Source organism: Culex pipiens, chromosome 1 (genome assembly GCF_016801865.2).
Source record: "Culex pipiens pallens isolate TS chromosome 1, TS_CPP_V2, whole genome shotgun sequence".
Lineage (NCBI taxonomy): Eukaryota > Metazoa > Arthropoda > Insecta > Diptera > Culicidae > Culex > Culex pipiens.
Window position 1 is genome coordinate 75,579,555 of NC_068937.1, and position 22,187 is coordinate 75,601,741.

Consider the following 22,187-nt stretch of genomic DNA (forward strand, 5'->3'; position numbering starts at 1 on the left):
AAAGTTGTCTGCAACAAATTTCGGAAATCTTCAAATTTGCAGAGAAATCTGCAAATCTGGCATCCCTGGGTTGGGATGATTTGGACACCTCTGCGGTTTAACAGTTCCTGATGGGGGATGGATTGATCCAGGATTTTGAACATGACGTTAAGAATGAGATTCCTCTCCACTGGAATCCTTGCACGATGGAGTCTTTGACGGCGCCGAGCAGGGCTTTGTTTGAGCTGGTGTTGTACGGACCGAAGGCCCAGATCAATCGTGCCGCGACCAGATCCCAGTCGTAGCTGATCTGGAAGATAATTTTGTTGTTTTTGTTGGGAGTGGTGAAACACTTGAGCGAACTCGTATCGACGACACTCGCGCAAAAGGCCACCACCGGATCGGCCATCGGTCGATCTCGGAGTACATCTTGCGCAGGTCGTGCATCGTGCAATCCAGGTAGAGTAGTGTTCACCGGTGCCGATAATCACGTGCACGCTGAATTGTTCCATGAGAGTCGAGAGTAATGGGTAAGATTTGTTGACCTTGCGCAGGCCGGCCATTATTTTCGGGTGTTCGACCTTGTAACGCGCCTCGTAGATCCACAACAGCCCAACCTACAGCGTACAGGAATCTTCCTCGTCCACGAACGAGTAGTTCTCACCAAGTACTCGAACCTCCTGCCCGGCGTGCACCGTCCCGCTCATAATTCGCGTCAACACCTGGAAAAACGTACAATCTATGAGCTGTGCATTATCAACTGCACGTTCTGGTCACAGCTCAGCATGTCCTGGCAGGCGACGACCTGCATCAACAGCTTGCCCAGCGGTTCCAAAATAAACTCCACAATGCTCCTCGGCGCGGCTTCTTCGTAAACTTCAGGCTCTAATTACGGAAGTACATATCCCCCACAACCTCCGTGCAAAATCACCCAATCATAAGTATCCGCGTACAACCTCGCAATCGACTTCAGCCTGAAGCAAGTTCCGTACAGAGAGCTTGCGGAGCAAATATTCCCCAAAATCGGCAACACCTGCTTCGTGGTTAACTGCGGGCGGGGAGCAGCTTCACTGTAGTGGAGCTGGTGGATGAGTTGACGCGCAGAATCTACGGCATTAGCTGGAGAAGATAGATCTTGAACTCGCAGACGACCTACGAATGTCCTACAGGTACCCTTGACCAGCACGTTCCGCAGTTCCGCACGTTCCACTCAGTTCGGGACCTCGATCGGTCCGAATAACTTGACCAAGGCCGAGATGACTAAGTGCAGGTAGTCTTTCAAATTGTTGCCGAATTTTTTGCAGCGCGGAGAGCAAGTTCGCCGTAACGACGCTTCTAGTGAAGTTGTCGTGCAGGAGAACGCGCAGAATCTGCTGTAATAGCTGGCGAATATGTATTAGCCGAGAGCATCGTGGCATAATCCTCAAGCTGCTCGCCCAGCTGAATGTGTTGCTGGTGCACGGAGCGGGCGTTTGTCGATCTCTTGAATCTGGAGATTGCTAACTCATCTGTGGCGAGCAACGCGATCCGTCAAATGGCGGTCTCGCTAGCCGATTCCGATGACTTGCGCCGCATCCGGTTGCTGGCACTGTGCGCGCTGTCCTTTTACTGAAACCCATCCGTCCTGTAGAGCACTTGGTTAATAGTTTGGTTGGCGTACGAAACGCTTCGCTCTGAGTCGATCTCGCACCCGCGTCGCCGCCGGCAAACCACGATAATCTAGAATCCAAATCAAATCAAAAATCAAATTAATCGCTCTACAGCATTGCCTTGGCGTTCTCGATTACGAGATTCCTACTCGAAACTAGGTGTCCGAAGGCTTGATTGTTGAGGCAATTGCAAACCTATTTTTACACCTAAGCTTCCATCCCAAGCAGCAATTACTGTTGCCAAGCCTTATTTGCAACTAATTCAAAACAATCCAAAATCGCTGAGGCAACATATTTGCAACACTTCTGGCGACAAAAAAAGTGCACGACATCAACGCGATTGGCAACAATAGCCAGATAGTTACACTCAAAAAACCTTTCACTACATAGTCGCATGAAAATTCCGGTGGCAGCCAATTTTTGGTCCAAAACAACGTTTCACATGAGTCATGCAACTTTCACCATGAAATCATGTCAACTCTGCTTGGTTTTCACACAGCTTACACTCACACAACCGAATGCCACGTGAAATCCATGCCTGAAAATTTGAAGGCGTGGCTTGCAGTCAGCTGGTTTTGTGTTTGCATGAGAATCATGCAACCTCCGCATGGAAACTGGTATGGAAAAAATCTGTACACCTTTTCATGCAACTTTGTGGTGAAAATCCAGTCAAGATTGCGTGAAATTCCTGTCTGAAAATTTCAGCCCTTGGCGATCGGCACTTAGCAAATTTCCATTCAGTTGAGCCATTATTTTCGTGTCGAACGGATGAAGTGTTGGCGTTCTCCGTTGTTTGCAATTAAAACAGTTCGATTGGCGGATCAAATGTTTGGCAATTGTTCCCGTATTCTGGTAAGTGAAATAAATCATTACAGCCAAATATTGGAAAATCAATATTTATTTTTCTGTTTATGTTCTATTTTCAGGTTTCAAAGCCCTCCCCAATGGAACCGAACCGAAAATTTTCTACGGGAATGATTGTGTGCTGCCTCGGTCATCGCCACAGAAAATTCGTGTGCCAAGTTGGAGCCCGACCGTCGCTTGCTGATATGATCGACGATTTTAAGTGGAAAGAATGCCCAACCCCAGGCCGCGACGGATCATTCTTGGGCGCTGATTTTCGTGACGTCGGTGCTAGGAAGTTGATGGCGAAAACGTCAGCCGCGTACGGCAGGAGGTTAGGGAACCCCGCGAGCAGCAAGAACGCCGGAACTAAGGACCATGGGTGCGTTTGTGAAATGCCCTTCGGAATTTCCAGACAAAAAAAAGTGTATTGTATAGAGTGGTTTAATTGAGATGGTGTATTAGTGAATATGAACAGCGATTGTGAAAATAAAATTTTAAAAGAACAACTCAATTTTTTCATTCATTTGAGAACCTAAATAACAATAAAAAGAAGAAGAAAATGCCCCACCCCCAACCTCCCACACTGTAAAAGTTAGTAGAAAATCATATGGTATTCACATTCAAATCAGGCATGGGTTGCGTGAATTGTCTGCAACCTGAACGTGAAATTCTTGTGATGTGGCGTATGATTGTATTGGTACACTTGAAAATTGATACAGCCTAGCCTCCAGAGGTTCACGTAGATTTGGCATGAACATCCATATGGAAAATAATCACCTGTATTTTCATGCAACATTGTGGTGAACAATATTTTGAGTGTATGAACGTGTTGCGGCAATGTTTCCTATGCGATGGTCAGTTTTGTAGGAAACATTGATGGTGTTGCAACAATGTAACAAATATGATGCAAATATGTCACCATATTGGTGAAATTCTTGGTTGTTTGAAATCAAACGCGCAGCCTCAATGATTTCAAGCCAAGTAGCAAGCGCAACAAACTTCTAATTATTTTCTGAATAAAAATGTTTCCGTTCGATATTCCAGCAAAACAAAAATGGATAAGTCTGAAAAATAACGCTATCGCATTTTTTCGTCAACAGCAAACTAAATTGATTTTCTTAAATGTATAGAAGGTTTTTTTTTGGCGATTTCATGTTTACCGAGTAAAATTTCATTCTACTCGTGATTTTTTCATGCGCCCTTAATCTTTTAAAAATTTGCTATGTTTTCTGGAGCTATTTCAGTATCGATATAAAAAAAATGGCTAATATATCTGAAAATTATCTGTGTTTCAATGCAAGTTACATAGAATCTCAGTTCTGTAGCAAAACGTTATAAAAAATGGGTTTAAATAGTTGAAAATTGATTATTAAAGTATTTTTTTCCTATCTACCATCATGGCGCTTTGTACGCACAGGGGTGTATTCAGGAACCTTTAATAAAATCAACGATAAGAAAATTTTTGTTTTTATGCAAACTAGGAAAACATACTTTTTTAAGTACCCAAATAAATACTTACAATAGATTGTTGTGCAATAAAGTGCAACCCACGTATCGTGACTATCTCTTATGCTAGGTTTCTACTCAAAAAATGAAACTACTGCAGTGCCAAATTCATGAGTGCCATCAACATATCTTCCAATATTGTCAATTTATCTTTAAGAAATGTGCCAGGTATTGTTGACAGGGTTTCAAGCACTTTTAGTGCAAAATAAGCAATTTGAAGAAAAACAACAATAGAAACAACACTCACAATATGGGATTAAAAAATGCGCATTTGGTCAAAAGTGTAAAATACAGCTCGATGCTAAACTGCCGGTTGTCCTTGTGAGCAATTCTTTTATTTAATTACAGTTGAAAATCAATCAACTACATCAAAAAGTCCAAAACACTTCTAAATCATTCACCCTTAGTACGTCCCTGCTTACTTCTCTCTGAGCAAATTGCCAACCTTCACTTCTGTTGCAACAAAGTTTCAACAATGTTGAAGTTAAGTATCCAACACCAAAATTTGTGTTACGTTGTGGTAACATAATGGTTACATAAAATTTGCAAACATCAATTTGTCTAAAGAACTGTCAAACAAAATAAAATTTCTCATTTTAGTTCAGAGTTGACAATATTTATAGGAAAAGAACCTTGTTTGGAAGGTGTGTTTCAAGAATCGTAGATTGAAACTTCTGCATGGCGTATGATTCATGGTGGGTGGTTTTTCCCCCCCTTCCGAACAAGCAAGGTGTGCGAAGCGCCGCGAAGTGAGTACCATCAGCCCTAGGCAGGTTCCGGCTGTCCCGTACCCCAAGGAGGATGTTGACTTGGGAGGTGGATCACGTACTGGGCCCACGGCCGGAACAGTGAAAGTATCTCGCCGGGAAATACGATAGGCAAGGCTACCAACGGCTGGAAGCTCAGTGACTCCGCGTAGGCGGCTCGGGACACCCAAGTACGTTTGCCGTTGGTGTGTTACGGAGGTCGTCCTGAAAATCACACAGAATAGTTTTGATTTGTCCGAGAAATCCTCGTCGTCATAATCAGCATAATCATTCCATCTGAACTCGTTATTTGCTGATGTATATAATTATCATTTTTAGTCGATAACAGTTTGGAAGTTCTTCTTCATGCCCCAATACTTCTGACTGTAGGTCCATTTGGACAGAATTTTGGGTAGCTTATTCAATTTATTAAAGCACTTGCACATTGTGAACTTTATACACGGAAAAAAATCAAATCTCGAAATCGTGAATTAAATTCACGAATGCGAGAACCACGAAGGAATATATTCACGTTTATAGTGCAAATGCACCATACTCATGAATAAATTCCTTCGTGGTTCTTACATTCGTGAACTTAAATCACGATTACGAGAATTGATTTTTTTCTGTGTATATTTGTTTTGATGCGTGCAACAAAAAGGTGCAGGTGGTTATGTTCTACATGACCAATATGACAAAGAACTTTGTACAAAACTCCTAAAAAATATTCTATTTTATTTTATATTTTTAAAACATTGCCTATGTATTTAATCCTAAATAATTTATTCCTATAAAATGTTTTCAATCTTTGGCACCTCTATGGAAATAAATTGCCAAAACAAGTATGGTTCGGAAAATGTCCAATCAAAATGGTAATTTTCATGTCCAGTATCAAAAACCATGAATTTTGATACCCATATTGCCCCAAGTCGAATAGTTCGATTAATGTCCCCCCGGGAAGACCTTCCTCCAAGGGAATGGCCACTCCGGGTGTGGCAAATCCAGTCAAAATGGCCATTTTCATTACCAGTTTCAAAAACCATGAATTTTGATACCCATATTGCCCCAAGTCGTATGGTTCGATTAATGTCCCCCCGGGAAGACCTTCCTCCAAGGGAATGGCCACTCCGGGTGTGGCCAACCCAGTCAAAATGGCCATTTTCATTACCAGTTTCAAAAACCATGAATTTTGATTCCCATATTGCCCCAAGTCGTATGGTTCGATTAATGTCCCCCTGGTAGAACCTTTCCCAGGGCACTGACCACTCCGGGTGTGGCCAATCCGGTCAAAATGGCCATTTCCATTACCAGTTTCAAAAACCATGAAATTTGATACCCATATTGCCCCAAGTCGTATGGTTCGATTAATGTCCCCCCGGTAGAACCTTCCCGAGGGCACTGGCCACTCCGGGTGTGGCCAATCCAGTCAAAATGGCCATTTTCAATACCAGTTTCAAAAACCATGAATTTTGATACCCATATTGCCCCAAGTCGTATGGTTCGATTAATGTCCCCCCGGTAGAACCTTCCCCAGGGCACTGGCCACTCCGGGTGTGGCCAATCCAGTCAAAATGGCCATTTTCATTACCAGTTTAAAAAACCATGAATTTTGATACCCATATTGCCCCAAGTCGTATGGTTCGATTAATGTCCCCCCGGGAAGACCTTCCTCCAAGGGAATGGCCACTCCGGGTGTGGCAAATCCAGTCAAAATGGCCATTTTCATTACCAGTTTCAAAAACCATGAATTTTGATACCCATATTGCCCCAAGTCGTATGGTTCGATTAATGTCCCCCCGGGAAGACCTTCCTCCAAGGGAATGGCCACTCCGGGTGTGGCCAACCCAGTCAAAATGGCCATTTTCATTACCAGTTTAAAAAACCATGAATTTTGATTCCCATATTGCCCCAAGTCTTATGGTTCGATTAATGTCCCCCCGGTAGAACCTTCCCGAGGGCACTGGCCACTCCGGGTATGGCCAATCCAGTCAAAATGGCCATTTTCATTACCAGTTTCAAAAACCATGAATTTTGATACCCATATTGCCCCAAGTTGTATGGTTCGATTAATGTCCCCCCGGTAGAACCTTCCCCAGGGCACTGGCCACTCCGGGTGTGGCCAATATCCTATAAATGTGGTCCCAAGCCTATTGCCCCAAATCATTCTGGTCTGGTGACCGTCCTTACAATCTTCATAAAAACAGAATTCCTCCCAATTTAGTGCACAAACTGTGTCTTTCAATGTGTGCGTGTGTGTGTGTGAGCAATAAAATTACCACCGTGGATCCGCCTTTGTCGAAACCTCGTCAGGTACTGATTTTTTCTGAGGCTATCTGTTAGCTTAAATAGTTCGCATAAAATGTGGCAACAGTGGTGCAACATTCTCGCGTGACAGTTCCACGAAAACAGGAGAGGAGGCAAAATTTGCACCATGTTGCCACATTTCATGCGAACTATTTAAGCTAACAGATAGCCTCTGAACAATTTCAGTACCTGACGAGGTTTCGACAAAGGAGGATGCACGGTGGTAAATTTATTGCCCACACACACACACGCAAACATTGAAAGACACAGTTTGTACACCAAATTGGGAGGAATTCTGTTCTTATGAAAATTGTAAGGATTGCGATTGCCTTGGAGGAAGGTCTTCCCGGTGGGACATTAATCGAACTATTCGACTTGAGGCAATATGGGTATTAAAATTCATGGTTTTTGAAACTGGTAATGAAAATTGCCATTTTGACCGGATTGGCCACACCCGGAGTGGTCAGTGCCCTGGGAAAGGTTCTACCAGGGGGACATTAATCGAACCATACAACTTGGGGCAATATGGATATCAGAATTCATGGTTTTTGAAACTGGTAATGAAAATGGCCACACCCGGAGTGGCCAATGCCCTGGAGAAGGTTCTATCAGGGGGACTTTAATCGAACCATACGACTTGGGGCAATCTTCCCAAGTAACAATTTTAGTTTTGTTGTAGTTTTGAAGAGGTTGTACAGAATACTTCGGAAAATGTATGAGAGATGCTTGTTAGTCCCACATGCTGAGTTAAATACGAGTTAAATAAGCAATAAAGCCAAAATGGACTATTTTAGGAGGTTAGCCAGAGCAAAAATGAAGAGTTTCATGAGACAGAATAATTTTATTGTATGCTTTATTGATGCTTTAAAGAGCTCTAAAAGATACGAATAATGCTGTCTAGCTGGGAAATAAGTTTTGTTGTAGCCTGAAAGAATTCTTAAATTCTTATAACAGAACAAAATGCATTTTCAATTACTCTGCAAGGAAACCTAAAGCCTGTATCGTAGACTGAAAAGCATGCATAATTATTTTATTGAAGGCAATGATTCTTCTTCTAAATGGAATCAGAAAATACTTTTGGTCGACAATAATTCACAAGTCAATAATATTAAAGCCATAAATATCAGTGATCAAATCTCTCATGTAATGCACTGTAACGGTAATGCCGAAAAAAATCATCGAACATTTTTATGAGATAGTTCGAAAAAATGTTACGCGCCTTCTCAAATCATTAGAAAAAGTTTGTTATTTTACTTAAAAAAATAATTTAAGCAAGGTCATTGCTCAAGAATTCAACATGGCTACGCTTTTCAGTAACATTATTCTTTAGGCAATATGGCGAAATTTATTAAATATACTTATTCTTGTTTGAAACTATTTTAAATTAATTTCTTCTTAAAATGCTCTTTCTCAAAACTGACTAGGAATAACTTGTTTTAAGAGTGATTTATTAAGGTTTCAGTCAGGATAATGTAGCTTTCTACTGGTTTTATTCAAGATTCAATCGCCTAAGCTGAGACCGTAGCGCTTGCCTGTCATTGATTACTGCAAAAAGATTCGACTAGAGAAATCGCCAAACTTTCAGAACAATTCAATAAAAAGCAACAGCGTTTGTTCGTTGTAATGGTGTTTTTATTACATAATATACACTAAACAAGCCACTTTATATACAATTCATTGAAGAGGTTGTACAGAATACTTCGGAAAATGTATGAGAGATGCTTGTTAGTCCCACATGCTGAGTTAAATACTATTACCATCACAGGTTGATAAGCGCTGCACTGTCCTGAAGAATAGCTTATTTTCACCTTTTCATCTTGTAGTTGATTATACCTTTGACCCCACCTGTACAACATACACTGGACAAATAATATTACTTTTTAAACGTTTAAATTATCTATGAAACAAAAATCTTAGCTGAAATTAAAAAAAAAACTCAGCTTAACTCACTCAAACAGCACCAGCAAATTGCAAATGACAGCGCGTAGCAATACACGGCATAAAATCTGGATGGTTTTGTATAAGAAAACTTGCAGAATTCAAAGTTTTATCAATTTCTTTTTGGAAACCATTAGCACTTTAAACTGTTCTGATCAAGTCTTGAAGGTTTTCATTTAAAAGTCTGCGAGAAACACTCTACAAAACAAAATGTGTAAAACGCTATGTTACGATATTATAAATTGCGAAATAAAAAAAACATAATTATGTAACTAACAGGATATCGATGCCAAATAAAACTACTGTTAATTTCATAAAAATAATAATTAGCAACAACTGCACAGGCACCATTTCTGCAATAAACGAATTGTTCACAATAAAAAATTCTGGAAATAAATCGGCAATTCGGTAAATCTGTAATCATTTCGTAGAAAAAAACACAACCAAAACCACCAATTTATTCTTTTTATTATTCTCAGCACACTTTTTTAAACTTTTCATTAAAAGATCACTTGCAACTGCACTTAAAAGCTGGACCAAAACAATTCGTCTCCTTGCACTGTGTTTCTCGTTCTACAACTGAATAAATTGAAGTGACAGTTCAAATCCAACAAGATTGGTCAAATTCCTTATGAAGACGAAAAAGGTTTATTGCAGACTTCGTCAAGATATTCAAGCTTCGCCATGTATTCTTCAGGAAATCTCGAAGTTTAACTAGAAAACTGAATTAAAACTTCTAAGTAGAATTCCTAATCAAGTCTGGAAGAAACCTTGAAAGTATGTTGAAGGTTACGCTAGATGAAAACCTATTGGCTTTGATAAAAGTTTTTATAAAACATTGTTGCATCCAATAAAACTGTTTTAAAACCATATAAGAATATACAGCATTTGAATCGTTACTTGGGTTGATACCCATATTACCCCAAATCGTATAGTTCGGTAAATGTCCCCCCGGGAAGACCTTTCTTAAAGGCAATGGCCACTCCGGGTGTGGCCAATCCGGTCAAAATGGCCATTTTCATTACCAGTTTCAAAAACCATGAATTTTGATACCCATATTGCCCCAAGTCGTATGGTTCGATTAATGTCCCCCCGGTAGAACCTTCCCTAGGGCACTGGCCACTCCGGGTATGGCCAATCCAGTCAAAATGGCCATTTTCATTACCAGTTTCAAAAACCATGAATTTTGATACCCATATTGCCCCAAGTCGTATGATTCGATTAATGTCCCCCCGGTAGAACCTTCCCGAGGGCACTGGCCACTCCGGGTGTGGCCAATCCAGTCAAAATGGCCATTTTCATTACCAGTTTCAAAAACCATGAATTTTGATACCCATATTGCCCCAAGTCGTATGGTTCGATTAATGTCTCCCCGGCAGAACCTCCCCGAGGGCACTGGCCACTCCGGGTGTGGCCAATCCAGTCAAAATGGCAATTTTCATTACCAGTTTAAAAAACCATGAATTTTGATACCCATATTGCCCCAAGTCGTATGGTTCGATTAATGTCCCCCCGGTAGAACCTTCCCGAGGGCACTGGGCACTCCGGGTGTGGCCAATCCGGTCAAAATGGCAATTTTCATTACCAGTTTCAAAAACCATGAATTTTGATACCCATATTGCCCCAAGTCGTATGGTTCGATTAATGTCCCCCCGGTAGAACCTTCCCGAGGGCACTGGCCACTCCGGGTGTGGCCAATCCAGTCAAAATGGCAATTTTCATTACCAGTTTCAAAAACCATGAATTTTGATACCCATATTGCCCCAAGTCGAATAGTTCGATTAATGTCCCGCCGGTAGAACCTCCCCGAGGGCACTGGCCACTCCGGGTGTGGCCAATCCAGTCAAAATGGCAATTTTCATTACCAGTTTAAAAAACCATGAATTTTGATACCCATATTGCCCCAAGTCGTATGGTTCGATTAATGTCCCCCCGGTAGAACCTTCCCGAGGGCACTGGCCACTCCGGGTGTGGCCAATCCAGTCAAAATGGCCATTTTCATTACCAGTTTCAAAAACCATGAATTTTGATACCCATATTGCCCCAAGTCGAATAGTTCGATTAATGTCCCCCCGGTAGAACCTCCCCGAGGGCACTGGCCACTCCGGGTGTGGCCAATCCAGTCAAAATGTCAATTTTCATTACCAGTTTAAAAAACCATGAATTTTGATACCCATATTGCCCCAAGTCGTATGGTTCGATTAATGTCCCCCCGGTAGAACCTCCCCGAGGGCACTGGCCACTCCGGGTGTGGCCAATCCAGTCAAAATGTCAATTTTCATTACCAGTTTAAAAAACCATGAATTTTGATACCCATATTGCCCCAAGTCGTATGGTTCGATTAATGTCCCCCCGGTAGAACCTTCCCGAGGGCACTGGCCACTCCGGGTGTGGCCAATCCAGTCAAAATGGCCATTTTCATTACCAGTTTCAAAAACCATGAATTTTGATACCCATATTGCCCCAAGTCGAATAGTTCGATTAATGTCCCCCCGGTAGAACCTCCCCGAGGGCACTGGCCACTCCGGGTGTGGCCAATCCAGTCAAAATGTCAATTTTCATTACCAGTTTAAAAAACCATGAATTTTGATACCCATATTGCCCCAAGTCGTATGGTTCGATTAATGTCCCCCCGGTAGAACCTTCCCGAGGGCACTGGCCACTCCGGGTGTGGCCAATCCAGTCAAAATGGCCATTTTCATTACCTGTTTCAAAAACCATGAATTTTGATACCCATATTGCCCCAAGTCGAATAGTTCGATTAATGTCCCCCCGGTAGAACCTCCCCGAAGGCACTGGCCACTCCGGGTGTGGCCAATCCAGTCAAAATGGCCATTTTCATTACCAGTTTAAAAAACTATGAATTTTGATACCCATATTGCCCCAAGTCGTATGGTTCGATTAATGTCCCCCCGGTAGAACCTTCCCGAGGGCACTGGCCACTCCGGGTGTGGCCAATCCAGTCAAAATGGCCATTTTCATTACCAGTTTCAAAAACCATGAATTTTGATACCCATATTGCCCCAAGTCGAATAGTTCGATTAATGTTCCCCCGGTAGAACCTCCCCGAGGGCACTGGCCACTCCGGGTGTGGCCAATCCGGTCAAAATGGCAATTTTCATTACCAGTTTCAAAAACCATGAATTTTGATACCCATATTGCCCCAAGTCGTATGGTTCGATTAATGTCCCCCCGGTAGAACCTTCCCGAGGGCACTGGCCACTCCGGGTGTGGCCAATCCAGTCAAAATGGCCATTTTCATTACCAGTTTCAAAAACCATGAATTTTGATACCCATATTGCCCCAAGTCGAATAGTTCGATTAATGTCCCCCCGGTAGAACCTCCCCGAAGGCACTGGCCACTCCGGGTGTGGCCAATCCAGTCAAAATGGCAATTTTCATTACCAGTTTCAAAAACCATGAATTTTGATACCCATATTGCCCCAAGTCGTATGGTTCGATTAATGTCCCCCCGGTAGAACCTCCCCGAGGGCACTGGCCACTCCGGGTGTGGCCAATCCAGTCAAAATGGCCATTTTCATTACCAGTTTAAAAAACTATGAATTTTGATACCCATATTGCCCCAAGTCGTATGGTTCGATTAATGTCCCCCCGGTAGAACCTTCCCGAGGGCACTGGCCACTCCGGGTGTGGCCAATATCCTATAAATCCAGACTTTTTTTTGAAAAGGACCTATAAGCTATTGTCTTTCATATGTTTATAGGACCTAATCAAAAAAAAGTCGAGAAATGTGGTCCCAAGCCCATTGCCCCAAATCATTCTGGTCTGGTGACCGTCCTTACAATCTTCATAAGAACAGAATTCCTCCCAATTTAGTGCACAAACTGTGTCTTTCAATGTGTGCGTGTGTGTGTGTGAGCAATAAAATTACCATCGTGGATCCGCCTTTGTCGAAACCTCGTCAGGTACTGATTTTTTCTGAGGCTATCTGTTAGCTTAAATAGTTCGCATGAAATGTGGCAACAGTGGTGCAACATTCTCGCGTGACAGTTCCACGAAAACAGGAGAGAAGGCAAAATTTGCTAAGTGCTCTCAGCCAATCAGCAGCCGGTATTTTTCCTGCATTCATTTTTTATTTTCATCTTAACTTTTGAATACTTTAACAAAGTTTTATCAACTTTGTGAAATAGTCTACTTGCAATTTAAGGCTTCCCCTTTCGTTTGGTGGATAAAGCATGCAGATTGCTTGAATTGGGTGGAAGATATAAGCGTTTAAACAATTACACAAATCGTTACACTTTCGCTTCGCGAAATTTTGGATTGACACCCGTAGACAGTGCCCTTAGGACAAAGTTCTTTGTCAAAAGACCAACTCCATAAAATACCTTTTTTCCATTAATGATGTGTTTATGTCATGGCAAACGATGTTTACAATTAGCATTAGCAAGGAAACTTTGCTGCAACTAATTCGCAACATTTGCCGCTCAATATGAAGTAAGTTGTTGTTTTGTTTCAACATTGGTACAATAATGTCACCGAAACGTTGCATCAATACACAAAATCAAATTGTTGCCACAGCAAATAATGGTAACTATTTCATGAAGAACTTTGTTTTGATGTCACATTTTCGAGAATTGCAACATTGTTGCTCCCTTGTTGTAACTTAACTGGACTTAGACGTTTTTAGCATGTTGCGCGATGCTGCTTGGGATCCGCCCCGGGATTCGAACTGACGACCTTTGGATTGTTAGTCCAACTGCCTACCAGCGACTCCACCGAGGCAGGACCCAGGGAGACGACTCCTACACCTGGACTGAGCTAACGACCTAACCTTTTTTTTTAGGTTAGTCCGGGGCCAACATTTACTTCCCCATCCGACGGAAGGCGTGATCAGACAAATCTCGTCTCGAAAAATGCCACCGGGACCGTCTGGGATCGAACCCAGGCCGACTGGGTGAGAGGCAATCACGCTTACCTCTACACCACAGTCCCGGTCTAGAATCCAAATACAGCACATTTCTGGGGAGCGCGGTTCCGGGTTGGAACTCCACCAGATTGGTCCGAACAACTCGACGAAGGGTTTGCCGGCAGGAACCGGTCGTAGCAGCACCATCTTCATGCGGCCGGATTCGAAGGCCGTGTGCGCGTTCGGATCGCACGCGTGGATTTTGGTGAGGGTGTCCGGAAAGATCCAGGAAATGATGCGCCCGAGATAGTCGCGGTTGTTTGAGAGCAGGGTAGCTAGGTAGCTAGGCAAGCGAGCTTGTTCAAGGTTTGGATCGTAAAGTTCCGACGGCCAGTGGTGACCGTTACCATCAGTAAATTCGCTTGGAACACCAAAATGTAACCGTAAGAAATCAGCTTTTCCTCCAAGTAGCCATTCAACTCTCCGATCGGGTCGCGACTAGCTTCCGTGTTGTGCAGAATTCTGAACAGTTCACGTCGGTCCAGGTTGCTGTAATCCAACTCGAACTCGAACCGCTTCTGCTCTTCAAATCGTCATCGAACAGGAAAAGATCGTAGTAAAACTGACGTGGAGTGCTCAGCAGATTAAAGTTGGAGAAATTGCGCAGCTTCGGGGCCACCGGACATTCGAATTGATGCCACAGATTTAAGGTCTTCTTCCGACACTCCTCGCCGCAGTACATGAAGAAGACGCAGCCCGGGCAAGGAATCAAGCTGTTGCTGAACTTGACTCCGCAGTGGCAGCAGTTTTCGTAGCACAGGTTGAAGTCAATCACCGTCAGCAGTGGTTCCGCATCCATAATCACGTCCCCGGATTAAAGTCCTTTTCGGCGACCAGGATTCGCCGGTGATCAACCCTTATTCCCTTGGCCACATTAATGACCATCCGCGGACTTGGAACCCTCGAACGGCCAGCGGCAATCTGCTGCTCGCCCTGCTCGAAGTAAACCGCCGACCTTCAAATTCAAAAACATACATCAAAACATAACCTCAATCAAACCACACACGCCTCCCGCCCTACCGATTCCCGTATCCCGTGGCCAGCTGGTCCGTCTCCTTCTCCGCGAAGCAGATGCTCCGGTTGTACCACACCAAAGCTTCCCCATACTTCCCGTCCAGATAGAGCCGGTTTCCGGTGTTGCGAAAGCGGGCGCCGTCGGCGTCACACTTGCCTTGTTGTGAAACCAGCAGCAGATCCCGACGCTTGTCCATTGAGTCCTGGTACAGCGTAAAATCGGCCCGGATAACCCCACGCTCGAGGAGCATCTCCTGCAGCAGGTCGATGGTACTTGTCGGCAGGGGCGGCGGAAGCAGATTCGGATTCATGGTTCGGGCAAGATTACTCCCTCTCAATCACAATCCGGCTCGATTACGAACTGATTGGCCGCCGCGAACCTTCCGTCCCAACCTTTTAGGTTATTCTTCCGGAGCGGGGTTTCGAGCAACTGTTACGCGTCGCGAATGTCCCATCCGTGGAATGACGACAGATACTCGTGGTCGAGTCAAGCAGTAGCAAAGTTTGTCCATCGTTCATCACCTTTTCCGGCTGCGCCATGTTGCGAAGACCATAATCGAGAATTTGCAGGGCGGCAGATTGCACCTGACCGGAATGGTCATCCGGGACGTGAACTAGCGGGTTGATGATCCTCATGATCATCCCTGCGGCGATTATCGAGGGAGCAAGTAGTCGCCCAGATTGTTGCCGAACTTTTGTGGCGAGGGAGCAGCTACAGCGTTACGAAGCTGGTGTGGAGTTGTCGTGCAGGAAAACGTGCTGAACCTGAACCTTCCTTGCCTTCCTGTTAGCCGCCACCGGCGATGCCGTCAGCGGTCGCTTTCAACTGCTTCCGGCGGTCCTTTCACCGGCGGACATTTCGATGGGTGATGGTTCCGGCGGGACGGTCGTCTTCCAGGAGGGCCATCGATGAGTACCAAGAGCTGAATATGGAAAGATAATGTCGTATACGTGCGCTGGACGTTGGATTACCCGCGACGGGCAAATAGACTAGCGAACGTAACGGAAATAAAACAGACTTAGTACAAGTTAAAACGTTTATTCTTGTCCGCAGACGGAAGTAGAATGGCACGATGGCACAACACAAAACGGGACAGCTTATAAAATGCATTGTTTGCATGGATTGTTTGCATGGATTGTTTGTTCCTTCCCAAGGGATTGTTTGCATGGATTGTTTGCATGGATTGTTAACATGGATTGTTTGTTCCCTCCGTTCCCTCCCAAGGGATTGTTTGCATGGATTGCATGAATTGTTTGCATGGATTGTTTGTTTAGTTTCCCTGTGCTGCGTCACACAGTGGCAGACTGGGGCAGCCACTTGTGAGCCAGCGGCGCGCGGAAGGTGAGGGCACTCCGCGCACTTTCTCTGTCCTCAACAGATAAAAATATAAAAAGATGGTAAAGCACAACTGCTTAAAAAATCCGGAAGAATTTGTTGATTTTACTCTTGGATGGCTACGACCCGTGTAGAAACAACTTTTGCTGCTTCTTGGCTTCCGGTTCCTCTGAGTATTAATCAACTGATGCTGAAAAACATACAAATGAAGATATTTTTAATAAAAGATTCAATATAACAAACTTACCAGAACACCCACTTTGAAAACGCTAAGTCCCCAGAACTTTCACTTTTTAAATTTCAGCAAAGTCACCAAGCAAAATGAAGTTCGGTTCAGTGATCTCAAATTTGCGAAATAAAATCAAAACAAACCCATCTTAAAATTGACATCGCTGAACCGAACTTCATTTTGCTTGAACGAACTTAAAAATTGAGTTCCCTCAGTAAGCGTGTACTTCACAGGGCAGTGCAGCTAGCTCAATCAATAGGTCTATTCCCGTACTGCAGAATTCTGCAATTCTGCACGAAATCGGCAGCAGAGCGTTCCCGTACTTTTCTGCAACAAAAGTAACTTTTCTCTCAGGCAGAACTTCTGCAATGAGAGAGACAGAAGTTGCAGCGAAACCGTTCCCGTACTTTTCTGCAAGCTCTCTCTTCTCTTTCGTGCTGAAAAGTATCTGCAAGTTGGTGTGATGGATGTTGAGTACACGCTTACATAAAATTTGCAAATTAGGTGAAATCAAGCATTTTATTACGAGTTGTAGTAAATTTGATGTTTTATTATTACTAAATTGAAGTAGTCTTTTTGAAAGGGACATTTGTATATTTTGAATTGATTGATTTTGGGGTAGTTTTCTAATGCCTGGTTTTATTGAGAACGATTTTTATTTTTGTTGTGTTAATATTCCGTTAATAATCAGATAAAAAGTCGATAACTAAAGCCAGTGATACAGCACGGCTAATACACCAACAAACAATTTGTATCATAAAAACAAATTGTTTATGAAAACTTTTAAAAGAAAAAAATTCATTGAGTTGAATAATCTTTAAATAAATATTTGTTTAAGGATTAATTTTTAATCTTTAATTGTTTTTGAACAGGCCGTGGAACAGACTACGTGTGTTTACATAATAGGTAAATTTAATTGGCAATAATAAATTATACCTGAAACGGTGCTACCAATTTGATGTAATTTTGTCGAACGAAGGGGTCAACAAGGAGATATTAGACTATACCAAACAAATAATAAATATAATTGATTATATAATTGATGAACATAACATTTTTGCTGAAACAAAACATACGTTGTTTACACATCATATTTTATATTATTTAAAATTGAAATACATTTTATTAAAAATCCAAACTTTCGGTATACTCTACACCACATTTCTCCGTTAAGAAATTGTTCTTAAATTCTCATTTTTTTTTTCTTCAAATTTTGATTTCCTAAATTCTTAAATGCCGCCATCATGAATCATAAAAAACTACACATTGGAGTCATATTTTAGGTTAGAAACTCAAATTTAGAGGATTTAAAGATTCGAAATTTTGGATTAACAGCATTCTAACATTTTACTTATTTTTGAAATTAAAATTTCTTAGATTTTTTAACTATGCTTGTCATTTTTAAATTATATTACTTAAACGTACCTGCAACTCTTATTTCTAAAATTGTTTACCTAATATCAAAGTTTTGAACTGTTTGTAATATATAATAACTACCTAAGCATAATTAATTTCTAGTTACTTAAAAAATTGTACAAGGTTGATTTTTAAATAAAATGATGAGTTGCATAGAACAACAAGTTCTAGAAATAAACTTTTTAATATTAAAAAAACTTTAATACCCAATTTGAGTAAAACCACTCAACTGTGTACAATATTGCAAAAAAAAGTACTGGAACGCGCTACCCAGGCAAAAGTTCTCTCCTTGCAGAACTTCTGCAAAAGAGAGAGACGAAGAGAGCGAGCTGAAAAGTACGGGAACGTGCTGCAAAAAAGTGACTTATGCTGGCTGCAGAATTCTGCAGAAGCTGCAGAAATTTTGCAATTCTGCAAGTACGGGAATAGACCTAATGTTTGCATCAGGACACTGTGACGAGAAGTTCGTCATTTTTGGGTTAAATTATATTTTTTTTTTCACTGGGCCTAGAAAGCCTTATATTCTACCCAGATTCTGTGCATCAATGAACACAGATCTGTGTAAAATTTTACACAGTTTGCTTAACCAAAATTACACAGATTTGACAGACAACGGCTGAACACACATCTGGGTACAAGGCTTTTACACAGATTCTGTGTATTCCCGGTTTTGGGCAATCTGTGTCAAATTTTACACAGATCTGTGTCATGTGGATTTTGCGTGTATGGGAGAACTGTCATTTCTACTAGAGAGCCTGGAGCTTATTAGAGAACGGACATCTCAAACCAAAAGTACCAATCGAAGCACGACAACTGTCAAACGGAGGTACCAATCGAGCATAAGACAAAGGATTTTGCTCGATTGGTACCTCCTTTTGACAGTTCTCGTGATTCGATTGGTACTTTTGGTTTGAGATGTCCGTTCTCTAATAAGCTCTAGGCTCTCTAATTTCTACCACTCGAATAAGTTGCTCCATTTTCAGTGTGTAAATTTTGACAATCACATGATTGAAAATAATGTTGAAAAATCTTACAAGTCTTTGAATCAAATTTCGTGATTCTTGTTGAAGGCCGCCAAAGTACTTCCAAAATGTCTAAATTACCTATAAAAGATTCAAGAATAAGAGTAATTCCCTCCAACGATCTTGAAAAATTCATAAAAGCATATTTCTACCGGGAACCAAACCTACCGGAGGCAATCGAAATTGTGTGTAAGAAAAAAGCCGTGAAAGGAAGCTGGTCCGTCAGCGATCCGCCGAAAGCCTGTCCGGTTGAGTTTACACCGGCAGAAAAATCCTTCCTACGGGAGGAAAATAGTAAACAGGTTGAAGAGATTGATTTGGATGCGGTGAGTGCGCCAGAGGAGAAAGTGTTTCAAGAGGACGATTCCAAAATCGAGCTACGGCGGGATGACTCACCAACCCTGCTGCTGAGCGATTTGAAATGGCTAAACGATGCCCTGAACCGACTCCGGACGAAGGAGGACAACGTTCCATACCTCCACGAATTTATGCTGAATTGCACGCTCATTTTGCCGGAAAACGAACAACAGAAGAGAAATGCCGAGTTGGAAGCTCGCTGTCAAAAGTTGCGCAAGGAGCAGGAGGCGCGCGAGTACGAGGCCATGACCCGGAACGTGGACAACGTAAGGACGCACATGCCCCAGGATACTATCGCATTTCAGAGTACTGTATCAACATTATGGTTAAAATGCCTATAAAAAAAATGCTTATTTCATTTTTTTTTTAGTGAAACAAATTAACAGACAGCTGATTGCCGTGGCGCAGTTCATCTTTTCTGTAGCGGCAGGATTTGCATTCGGTTTCATCGGGATTGAGCTTATCGTTGGCCAGCTGGACTTTGGGTTCCGATTATTGCTGGGCATTATGATCGCGCTGATCGTCGCTCTGGCGGAGATATATTTCCTAGCAAAGAAGCTTAACGAGGACTACGAGGTGCCCCCGAATTTGCATCCCTCGTTGGTTCCCGATGTTGCATGCGCGGAGCGTAAGGTCATTGAGACTTTCCACATCACCGATAAGACGACAAAGACTTCTAAGACGAGCAAACCGCACAATGATTAAACTTTTATCCACATTGATTCAGTTTGTTTGACCTTTTGTTGGATATCACCGTAATCCGGAGGATTGGAGTTTGAATGGCTATTTGATTTTATTAAAAAGGCATCGACAAGTACACAGATATTGCAAAACAAATGGTTAAATATTTTCACTTTTGAACCTTTCGGATCGGATGAATGGGATGCTCCATGCCGGTTAGATCCGGTGGGTTCTTCTCAAATTCGGCAATTTCGGCCATTCCAGCAGCGGAAATGGACCACAGATCGGGAAACTGTTGCTTGAAGCCAGCGTACCACTTTGAAATCAACGGATACGCGGTCATGTCAAAGTTGATGCCCTCCAAACACATGACGGAAGTAACGAGCGGAAAATCGGCAATGGTCAAATTATTTCCCGCGACAAAGTTGGTTCCGGTGCGGCTACAATTTGATGTAGATTTTTGATACTGATTTCAATTAATTAAATATATACCTGCCTACCTCATATAAGTTTCGAACGCCGAAAGGGCCATGGTCAGCTTCTTAAGTCCGATTGGGGTGCGCTCGTAGTCAAAGAAGATCGGGGCCATGACATATGCCGAAATGTTTGGGTACAGAAAAGCAAGATTGAAGCAGAGCCGCTGATTGACGACTGCGCGCAGCGTCGCATCTTTGGGGTATAGCGAACTTTCCGGCGCGTACTTATCGCATAGATACTGAAGAATTGCGTTGCTTTCGCTAAGAAAAAAGCCGTTGTCATCGAGCACTGGAATCTCCTTTTGAGGGTTCATCTAAAGTCAAATATAATGGGAATCAAAATACTGTTTGCTAAATATTTTTTTCAAAAACAATTATCTTTACCTTGGCGTACTCATCCGTCATATGTTCTCCTGAACCAAAATCCACGGAAATGTGCTCATGAGGAATGTTCAAGGCCTTCAGGGCCATTCTCACGGCTAGTGATGGCGGCCCATCGGACACAGCGTATATTTTCATTGTGACTAGTAAAGAAACGGTAATTATTAAATTGAATTGAATTTTATTTACTTTTTTAAGGTAGGAAAAGCCACCAAAGCAGTGGCACCAAAAACCTACTTCTTTTTGTAAACACATAATACAAAACATAAATACATAAGTAACAAAATACAAATAACACGGCTGGACCCAGAGCTCCATCTTCGCGAGGAGCTCGGTTGAAAAAATAACCCTAAATAGTACCTAGGGGAACAGCATCTAATTAAATCGTGCCTCTAATGTTGCCATATCAGCACTTTGACGTTCAATTACAGCTAATAAAAAGCGTTTTCAACTGAAATCGAGTGATTAATAGCTCAATACGGAAGTGAGCAAGCCTATATATAGTTTTTCAAAAAAAAAAAGTTGGTTAAATAGTGAAAATCAGCTAATTGGACGAAATTAGGAGCGAGTGCTTAACCTGCCAAACATACGAGTATTTCCCCTACTTTCTTAAGTAATTTGCGCAAAAATAAGGAAATTCAGTGACTAAAAAATGCTACAGATTCTTTTTCATGATTGTTAATCTCATAAATTAACAAAAAAAATAGAAATAACAGCTAAAAATGTTGATTACTATTTTTGAACATTTCTAGTATAATGTAAATATGTTAAAAGATGTATGAAAAGGCATCTATGAATGCAACTTTGAGAACTCAATATGATTCATTCTGTTGCATAAATTCATCAAACCGGTTCAACCACATTTTTTGTCGTAAGAAGCGAACAGTGCACAGAGTAAAACATAAAAAAAAATTATTTACAATCGATGCTACACTACCTGGTCTTTACGGCTCGGACTTGAAAGTTGAACTAAAGTTTCGTGTCGAGTGCACGCCAGATAGGTCAAAAATACCGAGCCAATAGTTATTTACGTGCACATGTATTGCGTGTACTGCCGTTCTACGCATAATTGTCCCATGTTCAAAAAAGTGCAACTGAGAAAAACGCGATTGAAATTTTTCGACCGTTTTTTGTGTTTCTACGCATAATTGTCCCGTGGGTCCCTTTTCACCCTATTAGTTCCTAATCGCCCCAATTAGAAGTTTATCGCTCTTATTTGTAATCCTCTTGCTAAACAACAGGTAAACAAGACACAAAACTTCGTAAAACTGATGATTTCGTGGAAGAAAATACTTGGTGGGACAAATATGCGTAGAAGTACAACGATGGGACAAACAGACTTGGTGTTGTTTTCAATGAGTTTCCGAACAAAGTACTATA

General features: G+C 42.1%; 2 protein-coding genes and 1 pseudogene across 2 annotated transcripts; 1 reads left to right on the plus strand and 2 right to left on the minus strand.

Annotated features, from left to right (window-relative positions):
• Positions 1-97: 97 nt before the first annotated feature.
• LOC120429243 (uncharacterized) lies at positions 98-17,871 on the minus strand (annotated as a pseudogene).
• Positions 17,872-18,848: 977 nt separating this feature from the next.
• On the plus strand, positions 18,849-19,991 carry LOC120429233 (uncharacterized). Its single transcript, XM_039594444.2, has 2 exons — positions 18,849-19,575; positions 19,640-19,991. Exons 1-2 carry the CDS (start codon positions 18,981-18,983, stop codon positions 19,972-19,974), a joined length of 930 nt encoding a protein of 309 aa, XP_039450378.1. The 5' UTR covers positions 18,849-18,980; the 3' UTR covers positions 19,975-19,991.
• A 46-nt stretch (positions 19,992-20,037) lies between these two features.
• LOC120429234 (glutathione S-transferase 1-1) lies at positions 20,038-21,899 on the minus strand. The gene is made up of 4 exons (XM_039594445.2): positions 21,745-21,899; positions 20,811-20,950; positions 20,451-20,740; positions 20,038-20,390 (listed from the first exon to the last, which is right to left on the minus strand). Exons 2-4 carry the CDS (start codon positions 20,943-20,945, stop codon positions 20,120-20,122), a joined length of 696 nt encoding a protein of 231 aa, XP_039450379.1. The 5' UTR covers positions 20,946-20,950; positions 21,745-21,899; the 3' UTR covers positions 20,038-20,119.
• Between the last annotated feature and the right edge of the window lie 288 nt (positions 21,900-22,187).

Coding starts and splice junctions, on each gene's coding strand:
- LOC120429233 (XM_039594444.2), top strand. CDS start 18,981: ATGTCTAAATTACCTATAAAAGATTCAAGAATAAGAGTAATTCCCTCC. Junction 19,576..19,639: donor GGATACTATCGCATTTCAGA/GTACTGTATCAA, acceptor TTTTTTTTTTAG/TGAAACAAATTAACAGACAG.
- LOC120429234 (XM_039594445.2), bottom strand. CDS start 20,945: ATGAAAATATACGCTGTGTCCGATGGGCCGCCATCACTAGCCGTGAGA. Junction 20,741..20,810: donor TGACGGATGAGTACGCCAAG/GTAAAGATAATT, acceptor ATTTGACTTTAG/ATGAACCCTCAAAAGGAGAT. Junction 20,391..20,450: donor GCGTTCGAAACTTATATGAG/GTAGGCAGGTAT, acceptor ATCAAATTGTAG/CCGCACCGGAACCAACTTTG.